This window comes from Sitodiplosis mosellana, unplaced genomic scaffold (genome assembly GCF_009176505.1).
Source record: "Sitodiplosis mosellana isolate CC-2019 unplaced genomic scaffold, AAFC_SMos_1.0 Smas_scaffold_11, whole genome shotgun sequence".
NCBI classification, from domain to species: domain Eukaryota; kingdom Metazoa; phylum Arthropoda; class Insecta; order Diptera; family Cecidomyiidae; genus Sitodiplosis; species Sitodiplosis mosellana.
In genome coordinates this window covers 2,337,895-2,346,555 of record NW_022595253.1, presented here as the reverse complement: position 1 = coordinate 2,346,555, position 8,661 = coordinate 2,337,895, and the positions used below count along the sequence as shown (strand labels likewise).

Here is an 8,661-nt window from a genome sequence, read left to right as displayed (position 1 = left end):
TTTAATTTATGTGAACATTGCTCTCGGCATGTCATTTGCACTGTATTCTGATACGGCATTTTTCACACTGCAACCGCTGTACTTGTTTGAATTGGGATTTTCTAAAGTAAGTGTCATTTCGTTCTAAAACGGAAAATGTGTTTTGATTGTAAATCACTTTGAACAGACTGATGCTGCGATGATAATTGCGATGGGAGCGGCTGCTGATTTATTGAGTCGTGTTTTCATGGCTGTGATGAGTTTGTGCGTTCAAGTCAAAGCACGTTATATTTATTTGGCTGGCGCATCGTTGACTTGCATTGCACGATTTGGTCGGTTGTATTTTTTTTCTACCTTCAATCAGAAATTTCAATGTAAATATTTGATTCTAGTATTTTTGAATGTATTCGACTTTGTTGGAATGGCAGTGATAACAGCATTACTTGGCTTCTTTCGAACGTGGATCCACGTTCCTTTGCCATTAGTGTTCGCAGAATACTTATCGCAAGAAAGGTAAGTGCAAACAGTTGATAAGAATAAGAACGAGTTAGCATATCAAATCAATTTTAGATTCCCCTCTGGTTACGGCCTATTCATGTTTATTTGTGGTAACATCACCTTTTTAGTCGGTCCGTTTGTCGGTAAGTTAGAAATTGCCGTAAATTACTGTCAGCAAATTTCATTTTCAATTTTACGGATTTTGTACAAATATTAATGTTATAGGCTGGATTCGAGATATAACCAAAAATTATGCCATTTGCTTTCATTTGCTTACATTTATAATGGGATTGTGTGCCATTCCATGGATCATTGAAATCATTTGGATTCGAATTCAATCGAGAAAATCTGAAAAATGAACAGCAGCATTTTTAATTTTTTATGATTTAGTAACTTCTTGTAATAGGATATGCGGCAATCATCCTCTGGCATATCCCATGTGAGCTTCGAATAAAAGAAAAACACCTCCCTGAACAATTTTTCCTGAGAAATCAAACTAATTTAGACATACAAATGAATGAATTGTATCAATCAGCTGAGAAACACGCAAGTCATTTAAAATAAGAAAAAACGCGTTACAATTTGTTAATCTCCTTGAAACGTGTGTGCGATCGATGACTAATATTATATCATCAAGACCAGTCTAGATCAAATTATCCTAACAAGTTCCATTTTTATGAATCATTTCGATTAATATAAAGTTCCACCGACACACATTTTCTACCTTTACATATTAATTGGAATGCAGAGTGAATGAAAAGCTAGGGGGTATACCCCATTTTTTTCATCTTTTATATCCACACGCATCAAGTAATAACTTAGAAATTCAATGGTATGCATGTAAATCCGAAATATCCATGTATATTCAACAATATTCATCGTGAACGACAAATGAATATTACTGAATATACAAAGATATGTCAAATTTACGTGTATACGTATGAAAAATAAAAATAATAGTGAATTAATCCTTCAACCGTAAATTTGAACGATTTTGGTAGATAACGGTGAATATTGGAAATTTTTTTGACATTACAGTCTAATGAATATTATTAAATATGCATAGATATTTGAGATTGACGTGCATACCAGTAAATTAGTGCAGATTGTATAGTCAAAAAATGTTCCAATTCACCGTAATCCACCAAAATCTGCCAAAATCCTTCGAAAGTGGTTCAAATTTTCGGTTGAAGGTTTGATTCACTATTATTTTTATTTTTTCAGAGTTATTTGCGTTCTGCAAAATCACGTGAGGCCCCTAGATGAAAAGTATCAACAAATCTAAAAATAAATGTTGATGTTATTTTTATTAATAGACTTTACGAAATTCATCGAAAATACAAATTCATTTTCACGTAAGTCGCGCGATTTTACTCATTTAAAGCCCACGTCAATGAATTGTATCAATCGTTGCTGAATGAAAAACAACGCGAAATTTCTGCCAAAAAAAATTCTTTGCGTCATTCGGTTGGATTTGTTTAAAGATTTTTGTTTTGTATAAATACTGAGTTGCATCGTTTGGATCGTTAGTCAGATACAAAGTGTGTACCAAAACAAACGCTACTGCCAAAAACGAGTTGGTGAAAATTTTGTTCATAAAAGTTATAGAAGAAAAAAAAAGTGAAAATGTCGCGATTTTTGGATGATGTTGATTTCTTTGGTTCACGCTACCACTATGTCGATCGACCAAGACATTATCCAAGCGCCGACATTCCATTTAGACGTACTCTGCGGTGTTACAGAGACGCTGATGATTACTTGAATCCACGAATCTACGAGAAAACTGGAACAACATCGATTCCCGTTAACAAGGATTATTTTGAAGTTTGCATCGACGTTCAACATTTCAAGCCAGAGGAAATTTCGGTTAAAGCAGAAAAGAACTCTGTTGTAGTGCAGGCTAAACACGAAGAAAAACAAGATGAACATGGATTTGTGTCACGACAATTCATACGAAGATATAATTTACCAGATGGTTATAAAAGCGAAGACGTCGTTTCTAGCCTCTCATCTGATGGCATTCTTTCCATCAAATGCGCCACTCCAGTGAAAGTTGAAAGTACAGAAGAACGCCAAGTGCCAATCAAACAAACTCATCTACCATCGAGCGCCAAGAGCAGCGAGGAGAAGAAGGATGGAAAAGAAACACCAGTAGCATAAGAATGTGTTTGTGTGGTTCATTTTTAATCTCAGTGTTTTGATTTGACTTTTATACTGCGTGTAGCTCTAAGAGTTTTTTTTTAAGCAATATGTATTCAACCAATCGTTTTTTTATCAGAAAAAATAAAGACGAATGAGATCGATCTTTTATAAATGAATTGAAAAGTTTTTCTTTAATACTTTTGTCACCAATGATTGTCGTCAGTTAATCGTTGTGAACAGCTGTGAATTTTTTGCGGAACATTTCATTAGAATTTTTAATATTTCTGTTGCATTTGTATTCCATTTTCGATTTGATTTATTTTACCAAAGACTGGATTCGATGCAAAACTCAAAAAAATGCCGTTTTCTTCCAATGGATTATGCCTTCCATTCGCTTACACTCGTAATGGAATTATATGCCGTTGCGTGGAATGACGTGGATTCAAATTTAAGAAATTAAAAAGAAAACGTCGACATAACTAATATTGATATTTGGCTTAGCAGTTTCTAGTAACAAAAGCTGTGTGATAAGAAGAATAATGTCAATCTCAATATATCTAGCTACCAAGCCTATCTAACAAAGTGATTTAATTTTTATCCGCAATATAATTTCAAATGGTATTGAATTTTTTCTTGTGTTTGAAGAATTCCGCTGGAATAGATTTGCAGCTGTCTGTGCAAAGATAAGGGGATACGTCAAAGATTTTATTAGATTATTTTATCAACGAAATCAAATGGGAATAATGTAAGTTGAAAGTCAATTTAGTACCATTTTGTAAGTAGTGCCGCACTGAAGATGACGGGGATTTCACAGAAAAGGAGTTTTCGTACTGAAAAACGGCCACCAGAAGGAGGATGGGGTTTGATAAAAGTTTTATCTTTCTCAATATCTTATTAATATGTTATGAAATATATTTCAAAAAAAAAATCTCTAATAAAGTGGTCAACGAACGTTATATTGTGTTATCTTATTGAAATCCAATCAAATTGTAGGTTTCCTCATTGGTGTCGGTGTGGCTATACCAATTGTAAATATCCCGTTGAAAATATTTTTCGAAGTACAAAATTTTTCAAATAAGAAATTCAATATTATCAGGCGTGTATTACGGGCAGTTTATCGTCATTTGGATTGATGTTCAATGATTTTATAACCAGTTGCGGGAGTGGCACAAGCGCGGTGACTATAATCAATGGCGTCTTCTTTAGTTCAATTAGCTTCTCGGGTTTATTTGCGAGTTCTTTATTCAAAAAGTACTCAATGCGATCCGTAGGAATATTCGGCGCTTCGATTTACATTCTTGGGAGCCTTATGACGATATTTGTTATTTCAGTTGATCAATTGATTGTTTCGTTCGGTGTTCTACAAGGCAAGTACCGTTTTGAAAGCTTAAATTTTCCGACTCATTGGAAAACGTAATGAAATATATTTTAGGCTTCGGATTTGGTATGATGGTTCCGGTCTATTTTACCACGTTCAACCGGTATTTTGTTCAAAAGCGAGTGTTCATGATGAGTTTAGCGCAGACTTTAACCGGCATATGCACGATGTCATATCCGTTGGTGGTGGATTTTCTGTTCAATAAATACGGTTTTCGTGGCATGATGGCGGTCATTGCAGCGATGAACGCGCATGTGATGTTCGCAATGATAGCAATGCATCCAGTCGAATGGCACTATAAAGTGGTCGAAATACCCATTGAAGACGCAAAACCATGTAAATAAATTCATTCTTTCCATTTACTTTGAAATCACATAAAAAATGCAATCGTTTTGGTTTTAGTAATGGATGCAAATGACAATGAAAATGAAAAAGGGAAAGAGAAAGAGAAAGAAGAAGAAGAAAAGGGAAAAGAAGAGAAATCAGAAGCAATGTCAGGCGATGAATTCGATGAATCTGAACTGAATCATTTACCGCCTCATGCGAAGAAGAAACCACGTTTTAGTGTGCCAAATGGAGAATCGATTAATTCCAACACGAAATATGAACGCAGTAAATCTCTTATCCCCGGACAAGAGCTCGACGGTTTTAATCCGGTTCAAAGACGCGTTTCAAGTATTATGAGCCTCGGTCAATTTGGTGCTGCTATCTATTCACAAGAGAGTTTGGAATCGGTGAAAAATGGGAAATGGTATGATGCAGCGACCACAAGAGAAAGAACTATTTTTTTTCGGATGAACAACTAAATTTTGTCATTTTTAGGCAAAAAGTGGTCGACTTTCTTGATTTGAATCTTTTGAAAGATTTTGTTTATATGAACATTGTTTTTGGACTTTCCTTTGCCTTGTACTCAGATGCCTCATTCTTCACATTACAACCGATGTACCTGTTCGAATTAGGATTCTCGAAGGTTGGAAATGAAACACTAAACAATGATCAGTGCTTTATGTAGGCTGACACATTAATTATACCGTTCAAATTTTTCTTTTTTTTTTTCTGCGCAGAGCGACACGGCAAAGATCGTTGCGGTCGGCGCTGCTGCCGACATGTTTAGCCGCATGTCGTTGGCGGTCATAAGTTTTTTCATCGCATTTAAAGCACGTCACGTTTATTTGGCCGGCGCGGTTGGCACGATTACTTTTCGATTTGGTACGTTTCAATTATTAGAATGTTTGAATGAAACTATCGTCATTCTAATTGTGAATTTTTCATCATTTTTTTTAAGTGTTTTTGAACATACACAATTATATCGGTATGATTATTATAACCGCAATCCTTGGCTATTTACGAACGCTAATGCACACGCCGTTGGCTCTGGTTTTCGGAGAGTATTTGCCACAAGAGAGGTGACTAATGCCCTTTTGATGATTTTGAATAATATCTCAATAGAGACAATACAACTTTCTTTCAGATTTGCTTCCGGTTACTCACTGTTCATGCTGTTCCAAGGAAATTTCGCCTTTTTGGTCGGACCAGTTATCGGTTGAGATTCATATATGCTTAAATTCATCAAATGAACATTTGATTTTATCATTATAATTCTGATTTTAGGTTGGATACGAGATGTAACTAAAGATTATATCATTTGCTTCCATTCGCTCACCTTCATATTGGCCTTGTGTGCCATTCCATGGATTATCGAAATCATTTGGCTACGAATTTATCGAAGAAAAGATAACGCCATTTCTAACTGAATGTTATGTAAATGCTTTTCTCTCTTTCACGCTGCACGTATTTAGCAAGACACTATAGCTTAGGGTGACAAAGTTGGTGCAAATATTTCAAATCGCATCACTGAAGATAAGAGAAAAAAGATTCCATTATAAATCACTCAAGTACATGAAGCTGTTTCATTTTATCTTGTGGAGAAAATTTTCATGCATATTATCAAGAGGCCTCATAATTAAACGTCTAGATTTGGCAATGTTATGCTTTATCAAAAGAAATTGTAATCTCTACATTGTACAAAATTAGATAATTAAAACTCTGTGCTGCAATTAAAATGTTTTGGTTGCTCACATTTTGGTTTTTAGTCTTTTTCTGTCTCGACCCATTTTGAGTGAGTAAATTTTAAGAACCGAAATGAGCCAGTCTGATGAAAAACAAAAATTTCGTATTGAAAAAATCGCGCCGGACGGAGGATGGGGATATGTCATTGGAATTGGTAAACATTTTGTGAAAAACAATTTTATAATTCGTGCTAAATAAATGTTAACGGCTCCATATTTTGATTATTTCAGGTATCGCACTACCTTTTGTACGTTCTTTAACTGAACTTATTTTGACTTCATTTTTACTCGAAAAAATTGAAAATGCGAACGATTTCTTCCTTTCAGGCTTGTAGCTTAGGCAGTTTGTCTTCATTTGGATTGATGTTTAATGATTTCATCACGAGTTGCAACGGTGGTACCAGTTCCGTGACGATAATAATGGGCATCTTTTTCTGTTCGCTTAGTTTTGCCGGCTTATTTGTAAGCACTCTTTCTCGAAAGTTTTCGTTGCGGAACATAGGCGTATTTGGTGGAACCATCTACTTTGTGGGTGGTTTGATGGTGGTTTTTGCTACCTCTGTTGAGCACTTATTGATTGCTTTTGGCGTTTTTCAAGGTTGTTTATTCTTAAAATTCATTTTTTTTATGTATTTTAGTTCATTTTATGAAAATTTTGAATATTCAAATCTTCTTCAAACTGTAGGACTAGGAGTGGGCTTCATAATAAGCATTGGATACTCCACTTTTAATCAGTATTTCGTTATAAGACGGGCCAGCATGATGGGTGCAGCACAGTTTTTGGTTGGCATTGGCACGATGCTGTATCCAATGTTTGTTCAATATTTGATGGAAACATACGGGTTTCGTGGTGCGATGGCTGTGATTGCTGCGTGTAATGCTCATGCCATTTTCGGAATGCTTGTTATGCATCCCATTGAATGGCATCACAAAACGATCAAAGTCCCTGTTGAAAAAGAAGAAGAAGAAGAAGAAGAGCGATGTAATTTATTTTTATTTTCTTAGTCAAGCCCTTTAAATGCTAGAGTTTTCATAAGCAAATCAATTCAATTTTAGTGATGATTTCAACCGAAAAGCAGTCTGCGGTCAAAATTACTGTGATATTGAAGGAAGATGAAAAACAAACGATCGACCCAGAAAATCTAAATCGATTCAGTGTACCAGACTTGGTTGAAAATATGAAACAAAATGACGCGATCATTCTGAAAAATAAACGAAGTAAATCGCTGGATCCAAATGGATTTAACGATCTTAAAAGTCGTATTTCAAGCATTATGAGTTTGAACGAAATGAGTGGCGATATTATTATGAACAATGACCGAGCACAAAACGGAAAATGGTAGAATTAAATGATTAAATCAGAGATATAAACTCATAACATTTATTTTTGATGTTTTAGGAAAAAAGTGGTCGATTTCCTGGATTTAACTCTTTTGAAAGATTTGGTTTACGTGAATATCGTTCTCGGTACAACATTTGCCCTGTATTCGGATAACTCATTTTTCACACTCGAACCGATGTATCTGTTCGAATTGGGATTTTCCAAAGTAAGTACCCAATCTTCACCATGCATAAAGTCTCCTGTAGTAATAATGTATAGTAAAAATGGTAACCGGCCAAAATGAAAGGTTTAAATTGATCATCAACAAGCTTAAAGCTTTAATTTCGACTTTGATTGTGGCCAACCAAAGTGCTTTTAATTGCAACGAGCTTATCATATTGATAAATACTTTAAACAGGCTGACACAGCGAAAATAATATCAGCCGGAGCAGCTGCGGACCTCAGCTCAAGGTTATTTTTAGCCGTTACAAGCTTTTTCATTCAAGTTAAAGCGCGTTACGTGTATTTAGCCGGTGCTATTGCGACGATTTTCGTTCGTTTCGGTAAAGGGATAAACACTATTTAAATTGCGCGTAAATTGAATTTTATCACCATTTATTCTAGTATTTCTCACCGTATCCGACTTTTACGGAATGGTAATTGTGACGGCAGCTATGGGCTTCTTCCGCACGTTCGTTCACGTTCCGTTAGCACTTGTTTACGGAGAATATTTGCCACAAGAAAGGTAATAACGATTTGTTAGTATTTTTTTTTTATGTAAAGTAGTCATAAAATGAAGAAAATGTTTGACTGAGACTTTTTAAAAATGGTTTCTTCTAGATTTCCATCCGGCTATGGGTTATTTATGTGCGTATCCGGCAACATCGCTTTTTTAATATCTCCATTCATCGGTTGGATCCGTGATGTGACTAAAAGTTATGTTATTTGTTTCCATTCGCTTACACTGCTCATGGCTTTGTGTGCAGTTCCGTGGCTAATTGAAATAATTTGGCTTAAGCTACACCCTAGGAAGACTGAAAAGTGAAGGTCATTTTTGTTTGTGATCGATAATAAATTGTCGTTGATAAAATGTTTCCAATTAAAAAAGAGAAAAATGTTTTTAAAACGGAAAAAAACGATTGTTTTATTGCCGCAATGTAAGAATAAGATTAATGATAAAACAAATAGCTCAAGTTGTATTCAGCAAGTCACATCACGATGAATGAATGAAAATGTTTTATCACCAAGTTGGAGGTGAATACCGGTTATAAATC

The 8,661-nt window shown here is 35.1% G+C and overlaps 3 protein-coding genes across 3 annotated transcripts in view; all 3 read left to right on the top strand.

Moving 5' to 3' along the window:
* The window catches only part of LOC129567564 (monocarboxylate transporter 14-like), a 3,175-nt gene extending 1,867 nt beyond the window's left edge, over window positions 1-1,308 (top strand). The window contains exons 6-10 of the mRNA XM_055444617.1: window positions 7-106; window positions 167-311; window positions 372-492; window positions 550-620; window positions 703-1,308. Coding sequence (XP_055300592.1) covers window positions 7-106; window positions 167-311; window positions 372-492; window positions 550-620; window positions 703-836 — 571 coding nt within the window. The 3' untranslated portion in view covers window positions 837-1,308. The remainder of the gene's footprint in view (window positions 1-6; window positions 107-166; window positions 312-371; window positions 493-549; window positions 621-702) is intronic.
* Window positions 1,309-2,001: 693 nt separating this feature from the next.
* On the top strand, window positions 2,002-3,575 carry LOC129567309 (heat shock protein 26-like). Its single transcript, XM_055444071.1, has one exon. It carries the CDS (start codon window positions 2,104-2,106, stop codon window positions 2,635-2,637), a length of 534 nt encoding a protein of 177 aa, XP_055300046.1. The 5' UTR covers window positions 2,002-2,103; the 3' UTR covers window positions 2,638-3,575.
* On the top strand, window positions 3,405-8,510 carry LOC129567563 (uncharacterized). Its single transcript, XM_055444616.1, has 19 exons — window positions 3,405-3,479; window positions 3,613-3,647; window positions 3,716-3,986; window positions 4,052-4,333; window positions 4,400-4,748; window positions 4,820-4,967; window positions 5,062-5,206; window positions 5,283-5,403; window positions 5,469-5,539; window positions 5,609-5,749; window positions 6,126-6,221; window positions 6,298-6,314; window positions 6,394-6,664; window positions 6,752-7,048; window positions 7,123-7,405; window positions 7,466-7,613; window positions 7,806-7,950; window positions 8,012-8,132; window positions 8,228-8,510. The coding sequence occupies exons 1-19, from the start codon at window positions 3,416-3,418 to the stop codon at window positions 8,430-8,432; spliced, it is 3,210 nt and encodes a 1,069-aa protein (XP_055300591.1). The 5' UTR covers window positions 3,405-3,415; the 3' UTR covers window positions 8,433-8,510.
* Window positions 8,511-8,661: the final 151 nt, after the last annotated feature.

Coding starts and splice junctions, on each gene's coding strand:
- LOC129567309 (XM_055444071.1), top strand. CDS start 2,104: ATGTCGCGATTTTTGGATGATGTTGATTTCTTTGGTTCACGCTACCAC.
- LOC129567563 (XM_055444616.1), top strand. CDS start 3,416: ATGACGGGGATTTCACAGAAAAGGAGTTTTCGTACTGAAAAACGGCCA. Junction 3,480..3,612: donor GCCACCAGAAGGAGGATGGG/GTTTGATAAAAG, acceptor ATCAAATTGTAG/GTTTCCTCATTGGTGTCGGT. Junction 4,968..5,061: donor TCGAATTAGGATTCTCGAAG/GTTGGAAATGAA, acceptor TTTTCTGCGCAG/AGCGACACGGCAAAGATCGT.